This window comes from Petaurus breviceps, unplaced genomic scaffold, assembly GCF_028583685.1.
Source record: "Petaurus breviceps papuanus isolate PSGF00001 unplaced genomic scaffold, PetGlider_PUasm1.0 90903, whole genome shotgun sequence".
Taxonomy (NCBI): Eukaryota; Metazoa; Chordata; class Mammalia; order Diprotodontia; family Petauridae; genus Petaurus; species Petaurus breviceps.
In genome coordinates this window covers 17,384,069-17,407,847 of record NW_027187376.1, presented here as the reverse complement: position 1 = coordinate 17,407,847, position 23,779 = coordinate 17,384,069, and the positions used below count along the sequence as shown (strand labels likewise).

Below are 23,779 nucleotides of genomic sequence, written 5' to 3'. Positions count from 1 at the left end.
ATCCAGTCCTTACTATTTCAAATTATCTTCCATAGTCAACTTTAATTCCAAGATGATTAGAACACTTTCCCCCTGAAGCCTTTCTTTGTTTTATCCCATGGAAACTCCTTTCCAGCTTTCTTGTGTCTTCTAGACTCCTTTCTCCTTCTAGATCAGGGGTTATTAGTCTATTTTTATATTATAGACCTATTTGGCAGTCTGGTGAAGCCTATGGATCCCTTCTTAGAATGTTTTTAAATGCACAAAATAAAATACATAGGATTACAAAGTAAACCAATTATATTAACATGGTTATCAAAATATTTAAAAATCAAGTTCACAGACCCAGGCTAAGAAATTTTTGGTCTAGATGAAAGCTTTTTTAGGTGTGGTGAACCCCCAGGACTCAACTCCTTACTGATGTCTCATGGATTTATGTCCTATGCATCCTGTCTTCTTCCTTTTACATAAAGTGATTTCAAAATGCTCTAGGTTAGTACCCACAATTATCTCTCTGGTAAAGGCAAGTGACTATTAACTTGTGCAAAACAGACGCTTCTCCCCGCCGCTCCCATTCTCAGCCCAAGATAGTAATTCCTTTTTCTTCTGAAAACAAACAAACAAAACCAACCAAAACCACCAAAAAAAAAAAAAATCCAAAACAACAGAACCCAGTACTGATTATGCCAGTAGGTGTCAGTCATTCACATAAAAAAAAACCTTCAAGCAATATCAAACAGAAGACACTACTACTCATTCACAAAATGTCGTTTTTGAGTTAAATGCTATTTTTTCTTTTTTAAACAGTTTTATTGGTGCTTTTTTATTACTATCATTTTTTGGAAACATGGTACCACTTCTCCCCCCCCCCCCAGTTGAGCCCTCTACAGTAATAAAAACAAAATAAAACTGTATTCCTTTTAAAAATATCCATTTCCCTTTTATCATGAACTTAAACAACCAATTGGAACATTTCAATATACAGTTGGGGCTGATCAGTGGGAATAATGAATCTCCTGAGATGGTAGCATTATTCCAATTCACACTTGATATTTCCATTGGGCTGGAACCAATTATTATATATTACATAATTATGGCTTCAAATAGTGTGAATTCAACTACATTTGACCAGACCACATCAAGGGATTTATTGTTCTCACTAATAGGAACCTAACTACAGAAAGAAGAATACAAATGAGGGAAGTCTATGAAACTGTGGAAAATGTTATGAATAGTTTTCAGGAATTATTTCACGTTATCTTTGTATCTTCAAGGCCTAGCATAATGCCTGGTATATAGCAGGTGCAAAATAAATGTCTTTTGATTTTTAAAGAAAGAATATATTAAATTAAACATGGTTGTAACAAGACTGCTGTGCTTATCTGTTTCTTCCTAAGCTACCTTCTGCCCACTACTGTTTCTTTTTTGTGTTTTATTGACACTTCTCTTTCATTTCGCCTTTATGTTATATCATTTTCAATACAATATTTTATTATATTACTTCTACTAAATTTTAGCCTTTCAATTTGAACCCCTATCAGAAGTTCCATGAGTGCAGCAAACAGAATTGGGTCCTAAAGATTTCAGAGAGAGCATGTCATAATGGCTTAAGGTTCTAAATTTGAAGTTGGTAAAACCCCAGTCTCACTGAATATATACATATGTATGTGTATACACATATGAACCTAGGGACTGTGATCCCAGTTTTTCTAAAGATTTTTCTATAGGATTGTCCATAACAAAACTGAATCCTATCTTTATCCTTTAAACACCTATGGTTATCGCGAAATATCCTTGCTCTTAATCTTCCCTGCCATTCACCCCAGGAATCAATCTGAATTAATTGCTAGTATAGCTAAATATTACATAACTAAGTCAGGTGTGATAACTTGACTTTCATTATTTTCATCTCAAGTATGGTAATACTCACTCCTGTTTCAGACAGTAGATATGTGACCCTGAGTAAATTATGTCACTTCTGTGATCTTCAACTTTCTCATCTATAAAATAAGGACAGTTGGAAGTCAATAATCTTTTTCTATAGGCTCTGGTAGCTCCAAATCTGAGATGTTATGTGTCCAGTAGTCTTTGTCATCAAGGAGTCTAATGGTGAGGAAAATGAATGACTTTGATGGGCATGAAATTGTCATCATTCAATTCTAAAAATACATCAGTACGTTAGTGAAGAGGTTGCTAAAGGCTAACACTTGATTCAAATCTACCAGTACTTAGATTTTTCAGCGAAGCATTTCACCAAACAAAATTAGGGGCTGGCAGAGCACGAAGGCCTTTGGTGACTAGGAATTGTTGAGACTCTCCCTCCCACAAAATTTTTATAGAACTTCCTTACCCAAATTGATTGTTGTCTTTCACAACCTTGGATTATGTACTTATTTCAATGATTTGGTGGGATCATGTTGCTCAAAACACTTGTAGAATTGCTCTATTTTTTTATGGCATAAGCAGCAAATGTTGGTGTTTCCCAGTTTGATCACTCATCTTGTTCACTAGTCTTGATTCTGAATGACTTCTAGCGGATTCCAAAAGTTTAATCTAGCCCTGAAGGACAAAGATTTGCTACCATTAGTATTTTGAAAAGACTGTCTCAAGCCCTAAAGACAATTCTAAATGAAGTGCTTCAGGAAATGTCCTGAGTATGAGAAAAACCATTGACATAGCCTCCCATTATGATTTCTTTGAAAGGCAACACTAATTTAGGTATAAAAGTTCCCACATGTTTATTTCAAAATGAGTCATATTCCTATACTTAGTCCAGGGCCTGGCATTTAGTAAGGGCTTAATAAATTCTTGTTAACTGTTAACTGATTATGTAGTTGCACCTCACAGGGTTGATTTTCTATCTTCTTTAGAAACATGTAGCCTTATCTGACAAGGATATTGAAATTTTTTGGACAAATTAATTACTTTGGAGATAAAACAAACAAACTACTTCAAAACATTCCAGGTTGATTTAAAATTAAATTTTCTCCTATGTTTCAGTTAAAGATGGGAAAAAGAAACAGGTAACCCAAGAGTAAACCTGAGTTAATTGTTATTACACCTTAACATTTCACTAAATTCTCACACTGATGCCTCATCAGGATTTGATAGTTTTCTTCAAAGATCTGCTGAAGTCGCAACAAACTCTGGAACATTCTAGTGAGCTAGATAGGCCTCAAGGACAGGGATAGAATGTCACTCAAGAACTAGTTTAACTAAATTCCAAGAAGTTCATCATGGGTTGGGTTGGCTGGCCATTAAGGGACAGATTCTTTGACCACAATGACTCAAGAGACCATCTGCTAAGGGGGGGAGGGGTGGAGATCTCACTGTCTGAGCCATCGGAAGAAGCAGCTCTCTACTGGTGATACCATAAGTCACTGGAAGTGTTAAATAAATTTTCCTTACAATGATGCTAAGTTAAAATAATTGCACTCCCTGCTAGTCCTATGTCACAGTATAATCCAGAAAGTAAAACCTTAGTAATTATGCTCCCCTCTGGTATTTTCATCCTACTAGGAGACAAGAATATGTGGGTGCAATCAGCTTGCTTTGGTGCTTCTATATGAGGATGGCAAATCATGTTTGTATAGTTTCACCAAGTTTGTATGAAGCATTCAGATTTAGTGTGTGTGTGTGTGTGTGTGTGTGTGTGTGTAGGGGGTTTGGTCCTGTGAACACCATCCCTATTCCACTTTTATTCAAGTTGAAAATCAGTTACTCTATGCCACAAACAATATATTTCAATTAACCAACAGATGTTAGTTGAATACCTACTATGCACCAGGCATTGTGCTAAGTGACTGAGATACGAAGAAAAAGCCAAAATGTCCCTGCCACAAAGGAACTTACCTTCACTTGGGAAAGACAATATCAGACTTCATGTAACAGTTGGGGTTGGAGCTATTTTGAAGGAAACCAGGGGTTCAAACTATGAAATAGAAAGGTATTCACCTGTAGCATCTAGGAGAGCTTTTGGTTTTGAACTCCAGTGCCTGAAAGGCAAGAATTAATAAACATTCCTCTCAATTCTCAGTGTAGCAAAGTTTCCATACCACACACTCCCACCTCAGGCATCTACATATACAAATCAAACACTTGTAAGTCATACAATGAACAAAAACAAACAAAAAGGCTTCCTGTGGGGTAAATGGAAATTTTTACTGGGTTAAATTTCCAGTCACATAAAAAAGTAACCTGAATATTGGAGACTACAAGCAATTTAATTGGTGATGTTTGGAGAGTTGAGGGGAATGAGAAAGAACACATGTGAAACCATTCAACATGAAGTATAATTTAATTAAGGGCTAGTGTTATGGCTACTCAAAGATCATGTTTGACCATGGGTATTTGGTATTTGGTACAGGATATTTGGTCAGAAACTTCTGAAGAATAAGAAATCGGACTGTTATGGAAAGGCAAAGAGATTCAGATAAAATAAAACTCCACATCTTTCTTTGCCGTCCCAACCATGTCCAACCTTACTGGAATCATAATTTAAATGACCTCTTTTTCCCCTCAATGTGTTTGCTTAAAGTTCTGTTTTAGTTTGTTTCTTTGAAAAATTTTCTCTCTCAGGATTTTAGGGCTTCATTTAGTACCCCAAAGAAAGTACTGAGATAAGAGAAAAAGATGATGTTTAAAGTAATTTCTGACCAGGATCACCACTGTGGTACAATGACCATTCTCCAGAATGGGTAGTCGTTCTTATATTAGCCAAAAGAGGTCATTTTGTCTAAAATGTCTAAAATCATGGGTGTGCAAGGGTAAATGTATACTAAGCAGGTTTACTTATAAAACATTTACTAGGCATTTACTATGTGCTAGGCACTGTGCTAAGTGCTGGTGATAAAAAGACAGGTAAAAGAGTTCTGACTTCCATGGAGCTCATAATCCATGTGACATTTACTTAGCAAATCTAATTTTATAATAATGCCATTAAAACATGACCAGACCCAATAGATAAGTTGCCAAGAGATATAATCAAACACCTATACAAAGAATTGTGAACTCTTCACAATCATATAAAAATGCTCCAAATTGATAAGAGAAATGCAAATCAAACCAACTCTGAGGTTTTACCTCACAGCTATCAAGTTAGCAAAGATAACAAAAGACAGAAGTGGCCAGTGTTGGAGGGGCTATGGAAAGCTAGGCACGCAAATGTAGTGTTGATAAATCTATGATTGAACTTAACCATTTTTGAAAGCAGTCGGAATTACGCAAATAATGTGACTAAAAACATTGAAATCATTCGATTAAGAGATTTCAATGCTAAGTACATGCCCCAAAGAGGTTAGTGACAAAAATAAAGGCACCATATACAACAGCACTTTTTTTTGTAGTAGTAGAAACAAATTGTAAACAAAGTGGATACCCTTTAATTATGAAATGGCTAAATAAGTTGTAGTACATGAATATAATGGAATATCGTTGTGTTGTAAGAAATGGTAAATATGATGAATACAAAGGAGTGTGGAAAGACATAGAAACCAATGTAAAGTAAAAGAAGAAGAACCTGGAAAGAACCAGGAAAACAGTATGCACAATGACTGCAACAGTATAAATGGAAAGAACAAGAATAAAATAATTGACATTAACGTTATAAAATTACAGTAAAGCTTGGCCCCCAGAGGAGAGGTTAGAAGACCCTTCCCTTTACTTCTCTACAGAATTGGAGAACAATGGATGTGTAACATGACATGTAATGCCAAACTTTTTCAAGGAATTGGTTAGTTTTGCTGAATTGGTTTTTCCCCCTCTTTTTTATTCTTTGTTATAAGGGATTGTTCCCTAAGGCAAGGAGCTTGAGAAGGATACTTTGGAAAATGTAGGTTATATGACTGAAATTTATTTGCCCCCCTGAGTATTACAAATCCCAAACCCAAATTTTTAATGTTGGCCAGTGGTTAGAGCTCATTCTTGCTAAACAATAATCTCCTTATAGAATGTCCTTTTCTTCTTTCTCTCTATCCCAACCTAATGTTGTCTCAGAGAGCCTAGATAGCTTGTTTTTTCCACCTTGATCCTCCTGCCCAGTTAGTCTTCAACAGAAGGAACTCTTTGCTCTATCTAGTCTTGCCCCTACTGCTTAGTCAGCACAATCTCTATTCAGAAAAGTTCTTTGTCCATTGGACTGTCATAGAGACTTGATTAGAATCCATTCATGGGAAGTACTTGTTTTGCTTGAATATGTTTCCTTGTACTTAAAAATAATTTTTTATTGATATTTTCTGTTTCTTACATCATCATGTATTCTTTCTCCACCTGATTTCTGAGCACCGTTCCATATAACAAATAGTACTTTTTGAAAGGAGGAAAAAGTCAGCACAACTGATCAATATATTGAAAGAGTCTGAAAACAAATGTGACTGTAACACCTGTGGACCTTCTACCTCAACAAAAAAGGGTACTTTGTAGATATCTTCTCATATTTCTTCATTTGAGTCCCACATGATCTTTATAATTTTGTTACATTTGTTTGTGATTTTTTGGTGTATTGTCCTTTCTATTTACACCATTTTAGTCGTTAGTAGTTTTAGTAGTTGCTGCATATATTGTTTTCTTAATTCTGCTTACTTTAGTCTGCATCAGTTCATATAGATCTTTCCATGCTTCTCTGTATTCAACACATATAAATTCTTACTACATTCCATTAATGCACCAAATTTATTTAGCCATTCTCCAAGAGATGGACATCTACTTTATTTTCCATTCAGAAAAAGTGCTGCTATAAATATTTTGAAGTGTATAAAGATTTTCTTGGGGCAAAAGCTCAGTAATGGAACTGGTTCAAAGTATATGGATATTTTAGTCACTTTATTTACATAATTTCAAATTGTTTTCCAAAATGATTGTGCTATTCCACATCTCCACCAACAATGTATTACTATGCCTATCTCTCCACAATCTTCTAATATTGACTGTTGTAATTTGGGGGGGGGGTCATTTTTGCCAATTTTAAGGATATGAGGTGAAACCTCAGGGTTGTTCTGATTTATATTTCTCCTATTAGTGATTTGGAGCATTTTTCTGTGCAGTTAATACTTTTCATTTCTTCCTTTGAGAATTATATGTTTGTATCCTTTAATCATTTATCTATTTGGGAATGACTATTAGTCATATAAATATAAGATTTATTTCTATATTTTAGATACCAAATCCTTATCACAGAAATTTGATACAAATATCCTCTCTCATTTGACCATTTCCCTTCTTATCCTAGGTGCATTAATGTTGTTTTTGATAAAGCTTTTCAGTTTTAAGTTCCCCCTTCTTCTGTAGATATGGTATTATGTTCTTCAGTTACTTTACTTTAATCTTTTTTTTTTTTTTACGGTGGCCCTGTCTCCACTAGCTCTCTTCCCCTCACTCCTAAACCCCTTTCTATTTAATATTCTCCCTTTCTCTCTTCCTCTTCTTCCTTAGTTTTCATGGGGTTTTTTTTTGGTTCCCCTTTCTGAAAAGGATTTCTTTCAATCTCTTAATTTATCCATCATTTATTTCTGTTTTTTTTTTCTGGATCCTTGTTTTCTAAGTTGTGACCCCTCTAATTATCTGGTCTCTCTCTTTTCTCTGTATTCTTAATGCAGTCAAAGTTTCCCAGGTATCCATTCTAGGGGCATCTATTCTAGGGTCTTTCCTCTATTCACTTTCTGTGACTGCCTTGTAGGGTTTGCCCTATGAATTTCCCTTTTCCATTGTGCCACACCTCCAGAACAGTGGCAAGTATTGCAAGTGTCAGAGAGGACACTGCCCATGGTAGGACCACTTTCTTAGTAGTTTTTAATTATGCAGCTCAACTCTGATCTATACTCTCTTTTGTTGAACACCCCCCCCCCATATTTACCTGGAAATCTCCTGCCTGTTTCCATGCTCTCCCACTTCTCCAGATGCCAGTTGGTCCCAAGGTTCCCTCCCTCTCAGGATAAATAGATTTTTCAAGCACCAAATCTCTCAGGCTTCATCCGGTTTAAGGTCCTCATTTCCCTTCACTGACCATCTCTCTTCATTTGTGAAGTAGTCATAATTGGAACCCACCTCACCTCAAAAGCAAGACCTCCTTCTTTTTTCCCTCTTTTTCAATCTTTCCCCATCCTGCTCCCCTCCTGTTCTGTAGCTTCTTCTCTTTCTGAGACCACAGAGCTTATATTCTCCTCATTTCTAGTCCTTGATTTGACCCTGATAGCACATCACTCATCATCTCTCTCTGCTCCCCTCTCCCCCTTTATGTACCTTTTCATGTTGTAATGTAGTCTCACAAAAGAAACTTTCACTCATAGACAGGATGTTGCCAGGTTCTGTCTTTGTCCTCATCTTCACTTGTACCACACTCCTTGCACTTTGAATCCTATCTGGCAAGCTCTCTTCCTATGTCTCCTTAACATTGTTTTACTCAATGTTTTTATGGGATCAATTAATGACATCAGGCAAGATTTACCAGTGCTGGGAAAATTATTTATACATGATTTTATGCTTAAAGATTTCAATACAAAACATATATATGACTACTCTTATGATGAGTCCATAGGCTTCCATCCTTTTTGCCACAAGAAGGTATTAGATATGTATGCACATGGCTAATTATTTAATTATTTGGCTAATTATTCTCAGAAAGGGTCTCAGTCACCATCATGGCAGCAACAAGCAATGGAATAAACAAAAATACTTGATCATTTTCTTTTCCATGACTTTTTAGGGTTTTTCATTACCATAGGCTATGGGAGTTGGAGTGTACCATTAGAAGAAGCTTTAGAAGAAGACAATGCATGAGACCAATTCTAGATATAAAAATGGTCATGGGCTTGCAGATCAACTGAGAATAGCAGACTGATGTAATATTTTGTCTCTTGGACTATTTATTGTAGCCTAAATCCCAGACATTGCCTCCTGTTAGCATTTTTGTGGTCATCATTTTCATGCTTAGGACCCTATTTTTGTTTTAGACTCTACTTATTTCTTGAGCCCCTATAACTCTACAATATGTCTGTAGTGATATTGTAGGGACAATATCTTTTTTTCATGTTTTTATTTCTAGAGCCTACCACAACATTTTTCATGCAATTGGTTATTCACCAAATATTTGTTGAACTGAATGGTACCCTAACCATTCCACATTCTGACTGTTCGAGTTAATGAAAGGCATGGTGGGAGAGTGGAAAGGGCACTGCCCTTGGAGTCAGGCCAATGGTGTTAATTCTAGTTCTAATACTTAGAAAGTGTGTGACCACTGTCAAGTCACTCAGTTTCCTCATCAGTAAAATCACACATGCTTAATTTATCTTAAAAGGGGCAGCATGGCATAGTCAAGAAAGTGATGGCTTGAGAGACAGGAGGACGTAGGTTCATGACTCATCTCAGAGTGACTCCGGACAAGTCACAGTCTCATAGAACCACAGGCAACTGTCAAGACCATAAGTTTTAGAGAAGGTGCCAACTGCATTGGTAGAGGGTGTTCCCTTATCCAGGAGTTACCAATATCTACACCAACAATAAAAGCATACCAGTACCTATTTTCACCTACATATCCCATGAGATTGTTAGAGGAAAGTGCTCAATAAATTTTAAGCATAATATATATATATATAATATTATATATAGAGAGAATATATATATATATGCTCTATAAAATTTAAGCATTATATAAATGTGAGTTTCTCTCCATTTTTCTTATCTTTCTCCAAAGGCTCTCCCAACTTTAAAAACCAATAAAGTAACTTGGAATATATGAGAATATGGGTAATATTTGTCAGTTAGTTGCCTAAGAAATACTGTTATTCATAGGAGTTGATAATTTAGGGAAAGTGTGTCTGGGGGAACAAATTTAACTCTGAGAGAAATGCATGTGTGCTTTATGGCAAACAGTCCAGTATCACAGGAACACGTGTTCACATACTCAGAACAGACTTTTCATGTCTACGTTAATCTGCCAGTAATTCATGGACACGTTTATCTTTCATTTTCACAAGCCACAATAACACCAATATAGCCTTTGGGAGCTAAGTGAAAGCCTTTGACTTAGTGCTTTTGCATGACTCTCAACTCAACCCCCACAAAACACACTTCCTCCCCAGAGCTTAGAAAAACAACTGAAGACGTGAATTCATCCGTCAGCTTTGAAAAATCCCGAGAGAGGGTGGTAGCATCTGTTTCAGGCAAATATGAAGACAGACATCTTACTTTTTGTTCTCCTCTCCCTCGAGGCTAAAATTCTAGCAGGTGAGTGACCCTACTATGGTTTTCTTATTAGGTTATAACCCATGAAGAGATTAAGAACATCATGGCAAGAGAAGCCTGGGACTAGAGGATGGACTTTGGGAACTGGGAATTGTAAGAGAAGATTTATGTGCCCAACTTTGGGCCTGTCATTGAGGTCAGATTCAGTTTTTGTGCTTCCATTATTTATTGCCTTTGCTGTCTTCTTTTGCTAAGGAAAATGGCTCAGGCTATTTTGTAACATTCTTGTTATCTTCTTAGAGTTACCTTTCACTGCCCAAAAGTAGAATTCTACTTTCTTTCTCTCCTATAGAGATACTAATTAAAATTGCTCCCATCAACAGGATTTAAACTGCTAAGTTCCTTAAAATAAATAGCACTCACATCTGGAATGGGAATTCTTATTTTTCAGGAAAACTAAATAGATGGTGTTTGAGGAGGAACATTTTGATATTTTTGTCTTTCCGGTGGTATGCCCAGTTAGCCACAGAGTTTTCCTTAACATTGGCTGATAGTAGTTTTCACTATAACAGGACCTTAAGGAATGAATGGGACAAGGCAAAATGACATTTTTATTTTGGAGGCCCTTTACCCATCATCCCCCTTTACACTGGTTATTTTCTTTTAACAACAAAATGTACATCTGAGGCCCTCACAAAAACACTTAAATATTTTGATGGTATTCAGGTGAGGACTTCTGGTATACATTATTTATAAATGATAAAAAGGGCTCCAAAGTTATTCTCACTTGACTCCTTTTTAATAGAGTTGAGATTTAACTGTCCTTGTCTCTAACTCAGAAAACAGTGGATGCTGCCTCATTTCATGTTATTTTTGTTTGCTCTTCAACTCTGTGCCATATTCTTGATGGCTGGGAAGGCATACAACTGAAGTGATACATGAGAAGGAAGTGCTGCTAACAGCAGAGTTGAAAGAAGACAATTTGACAGGCTTAATCACATCAGTAAATATGTTTTGGAGTGGTATAAGAGACAAACACTTTAATTTGCCTCCGAATTTTTAAATGACTCTGTCTTGACACAAATGTATGTGCCTGGGACTGTGGTGATACAGGATGAATCAATGGCATGGGAGGGAAAAAGAAACCTGATTAAGTGAAGCCTATGAAATATTTAGGACACACAGACCTTGTGCTTCTAGGGAATGTATAAAATTCACTTCCAGGCCACCATAGTTACACATTTGCCTGTGTTTTTCTCTATAAATGAAGAAAAGTCATGATTAGTTAGGGTGAATGGAACCTGGATGATATTCATTTATTTAAGAGATGTTTATTCAGGGCATGCTATATTCAAGACACCATGCTTGGTGGTGAGGGAGATGCAAGAATGAATTAAGACATGGCCTCGGGATGCTTGTATTTGAATAGGATTGTTAATTTTTCTTCGTACTTCCAAAGTGTCTTGTTTTGAGGGACAGTCAAACAACATCAAAGGATGCTACATCAATCTGAGTGTGTCAACTAGACTCTGAATTAATTAGCATTTTTTTTTCTAGTTTAGACCAAGTCTTAGATGAGGTATTTCAAGTCACCAGAGTGATTTGTTAACTCTGTATAGTAATTTAATCTTTCTAGAGTACAATTAATCTAGCACCATTTTGACATCTATTCACTGATTTTCATAGTACAAATAGTACCAGGGGGCACATCTTTATTTTAATTTGACAGTTAAAGAAACTGAAGCACCAGTGACTAAGGACACATAACAATAACAATAATGATAATGATGATCATATTAAAAACACTCTGCCAAATTCTATAGATTTGCACAGTAGCTGCCATTCAAAGATCTCAAAGCAGAAGTAGGATGCAAGCAGTCTGGTAGAATTTAGGTTTCTAGAAGGAAGGGGCTATTACAGTTTGTCTTTGTGTCCCAAGTACCTGTTACAGTGACTGACACTTAGTAGGTGCTTAATAAAAATTTGTTGAAGTGAGGGCAGAGCAGGAATGGAGGGAGGGCTTTTAACTCCCATGTGGCTGCCCAGGTTTCTTCTGAAATTCATGTAAAAATTGCAAATAGATCAGGATAAGATGCCTAAATAGGAGAGGTTGGTCAAGGGGGGGGGGTTATTTATTCCAATTCTCTTTGAGTCTCCAATAAAAGTTTAAGTCTAAGTCTTGTTAATTATGGTTATCATATCTATTTTGCATAGAAGAGCAAGAAGTAGCTTGGTGACACAGAGGATACAGTGTTGACCTCAGAATCAGGCTGACCTGTGTTCGAATCTCACCTGAGATACTTACTACTTATGTGACCCTGGGCAAGTCATTTAACATCTGTATCTTTCTGTTTCCTCAACTGTAAAATGAGGATAATAAGAGCACTGACCTTGCAGGTGTGTTTTGAGGATCAAATGAGATATTTGGGAAGTGCTTAACACAGCATCTAGCACATAGTAGGTGTCTAACAAATGTTTATTTCCTTCTTATTTAAAGCATCTTTGAGTAAGTAGATGACTTCTTACTTCTAACTGCATTTAAAGGCTACTAGGAAGCTAGGCTTTCCTAGTTTCATTCATTCATTCAACAAACACTTATATAGAAACTATTTTGTTTTTGTCGTATTTCTAGCACAATTATTGGCACATAGTAGGTACTTAATAAAGGCTTATTTATTAACAGATGAAACTGCTATGGATAAAACACTATACTATTCCTTTCTCTGTCATAAAGCATTAAAACAATGTAAATATGATTATTCATTGTAAAATACCAATAGATATCTGTAGAGAACTTTACATACATATGTACACATGTATCATATGTATGTATGCACATAATAAATATATACACATAATGCATATACATACATACATACATCTCTCTCTTTCTCTCTCTCTCTCTCCCCCCCCCCCCAGATATCCCCATCTGCTCATCTCTTCCTGGCTGAAAGCATAAGGCTATTCATGGGCCCTAACCCACTATTGATCAACAGGGAAGCTTTGATATGCTTCATTTTGACCTGGTCCTATGATTCTTAGGCACCCCGGTGTCTACTCCCCCACCACCCCACACCTCACAGGAAATTAGTGCAAATACCCTATCAGCTTATCTATACTGCAGTTCAGATATCCCAAGTTTATGAAATCCTTCTGCCTCAGCCTCCCCAGTAGCTAGGATTATAGGCATGTGACACCATGCTTAGCAAACTTTACAACATTTAAATAACCTTCATGTTCTTCATGGCCTGAGCAAAGGTCAAGAATGGTACAAATATATCCACATTTACCAGTGATAAAACTGAAGTTCCTCGAGATTCGGTGATGTGGCCAAAGTGGGCTACCCATGTGGCTTGTCAGTGGCAGATCAGAGATTAGAATTCGGGTGTTATGGCTGTTAATCCAGTGCCCTTTCTACTCTACACACAACTTCTCAGGCTTCATGTGTTTCCTGCTCATAAGGAGAAAAATACTTCCCTTCATCCTGACACTGAGTTAAGAACCCAGAAGTTATCCAATAAAAATAGCATCTTTCTATGCCACAAGTGACTTGTATACTAAGTTTTCCCCATTCTCCTAAATTCTAACTGCCTGTAACATATCTCAGCTCAGCATGCATACAGCTCACCCAACTGTTCCACTTAATGTATCATCTGCCACCTCATGCTATCCCCAATAACAGCTTCTTGAGTCAGAAGCTGTCTGGCAGTTTTGTTAATGAGTTGAAGTACAGTGCACCTTTTGTTCTTTCTTGATCTAGTTAGTACCCATGGGGCTGAAAGTAAAAAATATCTTTGTCTACAAATGAAATGGGATTTAAATTGTGCAAGGGTTTCCCACCCTCAAACTACAAGCCAAACATGTCTATCTCATTTTGGAGAACGCATACACACATCGGCAGGAGAGAGGGGGAGACAGACAGACAGAGATGTAGAGAGAGACAGAGGGAAGAGAGAGAGGGAGAGGGGGAGAGGGAGGGAGAAAGGATGGGAGGAAGGGAGGGAGAGAGAGGATGCGAGAGAGAGGGAGAGGACTAGAGAGAGAGGAAGAGAGAGGGAGAGAGAGGGAGAGGGGGAGAGAGAGAGAGAGAGGGAGAGAGAGAGAGAGAGAGAGAGAGTTGGGTGGTCTTTGCTCCTTAAACACGATCCTAAAATATAAAGGCTATTAATATACATGCTAGCATAATTAACACATTTCACTTCTTCAATGAGTACTCATGGAAGTATTACTTAGTACAAGATTTAACAACAACAATAATGATGATAACTGTAAGAGTTAGCAATTATATAATGCTTTAAGATTTTTCAAATGCTTTACAAATATTATCTCATTTTATCCCCATAACAACTCTGTGGTGTAGGTACCATTATTATACCTATTTTTACAGAAGAGGAAATGAAGGCATATGGAGGTTAAATGACTTGCCACAGGTACATAGCTAATAAATATTTTACTTTGAACTCAATTTTTTCTGTCTCCCACACTTCATCTACTATACGATTTAGTTGCCATTTTATAAGATTTTTATATAGATTTTATGTAGGTATTTTGTATACATATTATAAAGTAAAAAACTAAGGTAGTGATAACAATTCAAAGAACCCAAATGTGTGTAGTTCTTTTCTCCCAATAACCATATATGTCTAGTGCACATATTGTTACCATTTAATGTATGAGGAAACTGAGGCTCTGAGGGTAAAGTCAGTTGTCCATAAGCACACAGCTAGTTAGCAATGCAGTTGGGACCATAATTTAGGTTCTCTGACAAGTTCAGTGTTCTATCTTCTTTATGACATTGATTCTCCAGCTATTGGCCCATTCCACCTCCTCTCCCTTCCATGTTAATCAAGTGGAGTCTTTTTTTCATTCAGTAATTATTTGTTGAATGCCAACTATCAGCCCTATACTATGCCAGGTACAGGGAGGGATACAAAAGAAATGTGACATACAGTCACTGATTTCGAAGAGATCAATCTGGCAGATTTTTAATCATTGGTTAAGGCGTTGATCTTTAATATGGTTGAAGACAGAGGACTTGTATTTGGAACAACTAAGTAAAAATATGAAATAATGCATAATTATGAACCAAATCAAATGCCAGGGAAAACAATTGTTAAAGAATTTCAGGGAGTAGTTAGGCGGCACAGTGAAGAGATCACCAGCCTTGGAGTCAGGAAGACCTGAGTTCAAATTCAGCCTCAGACACTTAACACTTACTAGCCATTTGACCTTGGGCAAGTCATTTAACCCCAACTGCCCTGCCCTCCCCCCTCTAAAAAGCAAAACAAAATACATGAATTTCAGAAAAGGGTGCAATGCTCAGAGAAAGCTTATGACAAAAACTGGATTTTTGAAAGACAAACAGAAGAAGAGAGAGGGCATTCCAAGTTGAGGGAACAGAATGAGTAAAAGCAGATTAGAAATAAGTGGGCTGAGCTCAGGACAATAAGAAGTTCCGTTTGGTTTGGCCAGGATTTGAATTGGGGTACAATATAGGGGAGAAGTTTAAATGTCTATTTCAGGGTCAGTTTATGAAGAGCTTTGAATAGTAGGTTGACGAGCCTAGACTTAGTTTTGCAGTAAATAAAAATGTTTTTGGACACAGAATTGACATGATGATGTCAGTCATCTGGGAAATTAATTTAGCTACGAGGGCTATTGGAACATATGGACAAAAGTTGCACAGAATGGGCAAGAATGGATGAGTTGAAACTGCATCATCGAAACAATTTTCCCAATCAATAAAATCACAGATCCAATGGAATATTTTGAGTCTGGTATGTGATAACTTTCTTGGACTCTGCCCTTACTAGACTACATCTGAAATAATTCATTTTGGGGAAATACATTTTGTAAAGGGCATTGATAATCTTAGAATATATCCTGGAGAGAGTTCCCAAGATAGTGAAGGGTCTACAGCTTATATCATACGGAGATCAGTTGAAGGAAATGGTAGTACTTAGTCTAGAAAAGAGAATCCCTGGGGTAGGAAGATATGAAAGCTATCTTTAAGCATTTGAAAAGCTCTCACATAGAACAGGTGTTCAGTTTGGTACTGGGGGCAGAACTGGGAGACAATGAGTAGAATAATAACAAGAGCATTTATATAGTGCTCTAAAGTTTGCAAAGCACATTATCTCACATATTCCCATAAGAACCCTGGGAGGAAGGTGCTGTTTTTATCCTTATTGTACAGAGGTAAAATTTGTCAGGTACATAGTAAAAGGGAGGGGTTCTTTTTCTTAACTTAAATTTACTTATTTATTTTTAGTTTTCAACATTTTCTTTTATAAGATTTCGAGTTCCAATTTCCCCTCCTCCCTCCACTTCCTCCTCCCTAAAACAGCATGCAATCTGATATAGGCTATACCTGTATGATCATATAAAATATATTTCCACATAAATCTTGATGTGAAAGAATCAGAACAAGAGAGAAAAAAACATGAGAAAGAAAAAACAAAACAAAACTACAACAAAGAGAAAATAGTATGCTTCAATCCGCATTCAGACTCCATAGTTCTTTCTCTGGATATAGATTAGCATTTTCCTTAATGAGTCTTTTGGATTTGTCTTAGATCATTGCATTGCTCAGAAAAGCTAAGGCTAACAAAGTCAGTCATCCCACAATGTTGCTATTACTGTGTATAGCATTTTCCTGATTCTGCTCACTTCACTCAGTATCAGTTCATATAAGTTTTTCCAGGTTCTTCTGAAATCTGCCTGTTCACCATGTCTTATGGAACAATAGTATTCCATTGCATTCATATACCACAGCTTGATCAGCCTTTCCCCAAATGATGGGCATCCCCTCAATTTCCAATTCTTTGTATCATGAAAAGAGCTGCTATAAACATTTTTGTACGTCTTTTCCCCTTTTTTATGATCTCTGTGGGATACAGAGATGGGTCTTTTTTTAAGGATGAATTAGTCTAGATGGTCTCTGAAGCTCCTTCCAACACTCCTGTCCTATGATTCTGAAAGATGAATAAGAACAGATGGATTGAAAAAGTAGGAAAAAAAATTGGATTCAATGAAGCCATCATTTGTACCTCAATTTTTTTCCATGTTTATTTCATTTTTAATTTATGAAACAAAGCAAGCATTTCTGTAACATAGTATAATAAAAAAGCTTGCATATGAAACTGTAAATCTATTATGCATAAATTACTATTCCTTTTATATATATAATAAAGTTATGTAAATGTCTTTTTTCCTTTTTTTTCCTTCCCTCCCCCCCTCAACTGTAGAGAAGGCTACCATTAGACATAAATTGGCATATATGCACCTGAATTTTACAAATACCAGGATAACGAAAGAAAATTTATGAGTTCATAAGGTGGCAAAGTGGAAAGAGAAGGAAACTGAAGTCAGAAGACTTGAGCTGGAGTTCTGGTTCTGATTTTTACTGACTATGTACCCTTTAGCAGGCCATTTAATTTCTCTGAGACTCAGTTTCCTTATCTGAAAAAATAGAGATATTACTGTGCTCACAACCTTATAGAATCATGAGGATCAAGGAGATAAGCTGTGTTAAACATCTTTTCATAAATCATTATACAAGTGCAAGTTTTTACTTTTAAAGGAGAATTTATAAGCCTTAAACCACAATCTAAGACATATTGCAGAAACCATTTCAGATAACTTACCACACAATAAGTAGATTCTAGAAGACCGAACATGAAATAATGAAAGCACCGATAGGGATTAAAATGTATTTTAAAATATATATGTGTATTATGTATATATTATTAATTAATAATTAATATTAATTTTTTTCTGGGAGGAATCAAAATACATACACAAAGAGGGAAAATTTAAATGTTTATCTTAGCTCTAGCTGCTGAAATACCTATGGCCTTACTAGACTTTTAATGGTTATGACCAAGACCCATGGATATAATAATACTAAGAAGATTTAGTTAGATTTATAAAATGATTGATTAGGCTTGGACAAAATGGCACGATAATCCCTAATGAATCATTCATAGCTTACAATGGCAAATAAAATCTCAACAATTTTCCTTTAAGTAGGGTCTCTGTGGGGTTCTTGTCCTACCAATTTTGTTCCTTTAAAAATGGCAGCCAAAGGCATATTTTGCTGATTGCTTTATTTTTATTCTTTTGCTTGAAATAACTTATGGCTCTTGAAAGAACTGTATTGGAATTCAAAATTTTGTTTTGGGAAATATAAGAGAACTACTCTTAGTTCAGGTTCCCAAGGGTATTTCCAAGTTATCATTAGTCATATATTGACTTTTTGTCTTTAATATTCAGAATTTAGGATGAAACCTTGGCTATGACTAAATAAGGTAACTGGATTAAATGTTTTAAATGACTGGATTAAATGTTTTTAATGACTCAGTCATTACCTTTAATCAATAAGTTTGTTGGATTTTTTCACAGAATTAATTACTTGTGGTAATGACCAAATAACTAATTGTATAACTTTGAACAAGTTACTTATGTTTCTGAGCCCTCATTTTCTCACCTATAAACTGGGCATAATCATACCTCATCTATTTAACTCACTAGGTTGTTGTAAGGTTAAAATGGAAAATTTTTTATTGTTTTACTAAAATCTGAGATTTCATATTCATTATAATCAAGATTAATTTTGTATCAAAACCACTTTCTTACTGGACACTAGAGAGACTCAAGTATCTTTTATAAGTTTATCTACTGCAGTGACTGAAATCTGTGGAATTTTTCACAAATAACTCGGTGGTAGGATTTTTCCTTTAGAATTTAAACCCCATGAAGGCAAGGCCATGTCTTTCCCAAATTCTGTAAGCTCTCAAACACGAGTGCAGTGTTCTTAACAAAGAAAATGATCAAGAAATGTTAATGAAACTGGAAACTAGTAAAATCAATTTGTTAGGAGTAAAGCAATTTGATATTTTAAAAATGATTTCCCGAAATGTCATTCTGTATGTAATAGATAAACCTTTCAGGAAGAGGAGATCCACTTGACAATAGTAAGGATATTTAAAGCATATTTGAACTGAGCCTGGTGGTACATACTAGCACTCCTTGCTACTGGGGCTAGCGATTGCTTGAGCTAGGGAGTTATAAACTGAAGTGGGGCTAAATCAATGGGGTATTAGCGCTAATTCTGGAGTCTCCTGGAGTGGAGTACCCAGAGACCTTAAGGCATGGCAAACTATCACAGATCAGAAAGGAATAAAAGCTTCTGTAGTGGACTAAGTGTGTGGCCTCTGTAGTAGGGACCTAAGTGGGGCCCTAAGAGTGGTCCCTGTAACTTCACGAGCTAGGGAGATAGTCTCAATTATAAGAACAACAGCAACAAAAATAACAATAATGATGCAATTACTAGAAATTCTCCTTCCTCATGTCTTCATCTAAACAAAAAATATGAGTTTACCATATTCAGTTTGCCATTTTATTCCTTTCTATCTTCTGATGTCATTTTAATTTTGATTTCTTTCCTATATTTTTCTCTCTTCCATTTTACTTTCTCAAGTCTTCATTTTAGAAACTTCACCAATTCTCTCCCTGCTTTCACCAACCTCCATTTCCCTTCTGCCTTAGCCATTGTTTGAAGACAAATTGTTAAAAAGCCAGACTAAGAAGCTGTTTCTTTTATGAGACTACATCAAAGTAACATAGACAGCACCTGCAGGCTTCTGTATTAAGAATTAAGTATATGAAATTCTTGAATACATATAAATATATATCTATATATACATCACATATACATATATTTGCTTATTGTATGCATCTACACATATACACATATATATGAGTGTATGTATATATGTATATAGATGTATGTGTGGGGGTGTATATATATATATATATATATATATAATATGATTTGGGCATACACACTAAGGCTACACAGATAATTTGAACAGTCCATGACTTCAAGGAATTTAGAGTATAGAAAGGGAGAAAAGACAAGTGTACAAAGAATTTTAACAGAAAATAGTGGAAACTTCCATTGTATTAGTTGGTTTTTTTTTTTTTTGCATTTTGAAAGGCACTTGGGGTTAAGTGACTTGCCCAAAGTCACGTGGCTAGCAAGTGTGTGAAGTGTCTGAGGCTGGAATTGAACTCAGGTTCTCCTGACTCAGGGGTGGGTGCTCTATTTACCGTGCCACCTAGCCACCCCTAATTTGATTCACTATATATTTTTTTTGGAGGGCAGTTGGGGTTAAGTGACTTGTCCAAGGTCACATGGCTAGTTTTTGTGTTAAGTGGCTGAGGCAGATTTGAACTCAGGTCCTCCTGACTCCAGGGCCGGCGCTCTATTCACTGTGCCACCTAGCCACCCCAGCATTGTATTAATTTTATGTAACTAAAAGCAAGACAAGAAGTTTGAGGTAAGTTAGTTTTAGCTCTTGAGATTCATCATCCCAAAAGAACAGTCTCTACCATGTGACATAGTCTGTCTGGTGCTGCTTGTCAGGTACACCAGCTTTAGAGACTTTAAAAGACCTGAACCAAGTAGTCCCCTGAGAACAGAGCTCTAGGCAAACAGATGCCCTCAGCACCTATATCCTGCTCAAGTGTTCCTGTACCATATTTTGGGTACAGAAGCAGTGGGGTCTGGCTCTACCCAACTTTCTGCTTAATTCACCAGCCAAAGCTTTTCAAAATTGCCATCTGCTTCTAGTAGAAATGACACCCCTCAAATGACAGCCACTAATAGCTTGGATATTTTGGTAGCTGTGGGCTCTTTGGGGAATCAATTAAGTGTGTTTTTCTCCTTGGTACTAGAGGACAAGTATTTACCATGTGTATGGGGGGGGGGCGGAGGAAGGCTTTCTTCCTTTACTACCACATCATGCAATCACAGAATGTCAGAGCTCAAAAAGATTTTAAAGATCATTTAAAAGAGAGGTTCTTAATGGATAGGTTTCAGGGGGTTTATGAACTCGGATGAGAAGAAACATTACCTGATTATTTTCACTAACTGCTAATGAAATTTGGCATTTTCTTCAACAGCAACAAAAATAAATGATTCTGGAGAGTGGTCCAAAGGGCTTCACTAGACTGCCAAAGCAGTCTATGATACATGGTCAAAAAACCTAAAACCCCCTAATTTAGACCAACCCTCTTGTTTTCCTGAGCAAGAAACTAGGGAGGGGAAATAACCTGTTCAAGGTTACAGGGGTAGCAAGTAAAAGAAGCAGGATTTGAATCCAGAGTCAGAGACTTTGGATCCAGTGCTCTATTCACTATACAATACTTCAAGTCAAATCGCTAGTTTATAAGTAGTTGAACTAGGGCTTAAATGCAGATCTGACTAGAAGTCTAATGTTTTTCCCACTAGACTATTTGCTTAGAAGGATAATCATGAGGGAATAGAGAGACTGAAAGAATGTAATACTATATTCCTGCCAGCTTAGGTTTGTGTACCAGGATTTTTTGGGGTCAGTGGGGAGGGACTTGGGTTGTTGAATGGTCAGCCATCTTGCTTCTGCATAAGTGATGGATTCAATTCTCTTTCTTCATACTCCAGTCATAACTCACCCTACAAGGGGAAAAAGGCAGGTTGACTTAATCTCACAATATCTTTCTGGTAAAACAACCATTCAAAGAAACCACAAAGTAGTGACTGACATCAGAGAATAAGTCTATGAATAATTTGCTTTGGTGCTCTGGCCACCTGAGTATAATACCTGTGGGATTTTTTCATCACCACAAAGCAAAACAATTTTTATGGGAAGGTCTCTCTTTCATTTTTTCCTCATTATACACCCTTGTGAAGTTAAAAAATTTCCCCCTCCCACAGAAATATTGAACCCTTCTACTCTAATCTTAATCTGGTGCCTTATCATGGTATGAAGATGATCTGGCATTCATGACAGATGTTCTAATAACCAATAAGCTCTGGCAAGTCTTGATGAGATAGAAAGGTCCCCCTTTCAGTCCAATTTTACACTGGGTATATTGACTGGGTATGTATGAGGACCATCCAGGGTTAAATTCAGAAATGCTCAGGTCCAAAGCATTATCCAGAAAGTGGTCACAGTTTCTTATCAAAAATGGTTATTGACAATGGAAAGGGCTTCAATTTTTGTACTTCTATCCCTAACACCCAACACAGTGCCTAGCATACTGTAGGCACTTAGTAAATGCTTGCTGATTGATGATGAAGGTGTGTTAGTGTCTACATTGTTGGAGGGACTATTCACATTGATAAAATCAAGTGTTCTCAATGTACTTATCAATTGATAACTTTTATTCTTAATCTTCCTATCAATAACTTTAACTTGAATATGTGCTTCTCTGAAAGCCCCATAATCAGTTCAAAAATTAATTTACCTGCAGAAAATTTGGTAAGTAGGATGAAGTTAAGTAGGTCTGTCTTATTTTGAAGAATGCCCTTGTCCCATTTCACTAAATAACATAGATGGTTAAGGAGTCTTCCCAGTCACTATGCATTTGAATAAATTAAGAACCTTGTGGAAGTTATCAAGCAAAGAAACTTTTCTTAAAGGTTTTTAAAAAATCAATCAACCCCTCTCTCCAATTTAAGCTCTAATTGTGTGTATGCTAAGCACTGGGGACACAAAGACAGAAGTGAGATAGTTCCTACCTTCATGGAGCTTATATTCTACTGGAAACATACAATAGATTCACAGGAGTAAATACAGGACATATACAAAATACATCACTGGATCATTGAGAGAATTAGCAAAAGCCTCTGTTGGAAGGTCAAGAAGGATGGGGCCTGAGAAACAACCACTGAGTTAGCAATAAAGAGATAATTAGTGATCCTTGTTTAATTGAATTGTGTTGAATTCCCATTTTACTGATAGAGAGACTAAGTCTTAGAATATTCTTTGAGGAAGGGGCTGTTTCATTTTATCCTTGTATTCCCAGTACTAACACAATTCCAAGAACACAATCCTGGAACCCAATTACTGACTTTTATGTAAATATAATTTCAAAAAGTGAATTTGAATCCATTTGACCTCTTCAGGGGATTCTTTATCATACTATTCAGGACTTAGATATGCTGTATCTCCCAACTTTGGGCATTTTCATGGGCTTTCCCCTCATGCCTAGGGTGCTCTCCCTATTCATTTCTGCCTGCCAAGTTACCTGACTTCCTTCATGTCTTAACTAAAATTCTACCTTCTAGAATAAGCCTTTCCTGATGTCCCTTAATGATAATGTGTTCTCTCTAATCAATTCAGTATATATATAATTTGTGCATGGCTGTTTTTCTGTTACTCCCTCATTATATTGTGAGCTCTTTGAGAACAGGGACTGTCTATTGCCTTTTTTGTATCCCAGAGCTTAGCACAATGCCTGGTACATAGTTTTGTAAGCACTTAATAAATGACTGTTAACTGACTGACTTGAGAGATGATTAGATATGACAAATAAGGGAGAGGGAAGATTCAAGGATGATGTCAAGGTCACAGATGTTGGTAATTGCAAATATAGTCATATCATCTTCAGAAACAGAAAAATTTGTGGGAGGTATGGGTTTGGGGGAAAACCCATAATGAGTTCCATTTTGGACATATTTGAGACGCCTAGTGGATGTCCAGGTGGAGATACCCAGCACACTGTTGGCAATGCAGAACTGAAGTTCAGTAAAGAAATTGGGCCTGACTACATGGACTTGGAAGTCAACTGAATAAAA

The 23,779-nt window shown here is 36.5% G+C and overlaps 1 protein-coding gene across 1 annotated transcript in view; it reads left to right on the top strand.

Annotated features, from left to right (window-relative positions):
- The first annotated feature begins 10,014 nt into the window (after nt 1-10,014).
- Nucleotides 10,015-23,779, top strand: part of ICOS (inducible T cell costimulator) — a 32,279-nt gene continuing 18,514 nt past the window's right edge. The window contains exon 1 of the mRNA XM_069075115.1: nt 10,015-10,197. Coding sequence (XP_068931216.1) covers nt 10,140-10,197 — 58 coding nt within the window. The 5' untranslated portion in view covers nt 10,015-10,139. The remainder of the gene's footprint in view (nt 10,198-23,779) is intronic.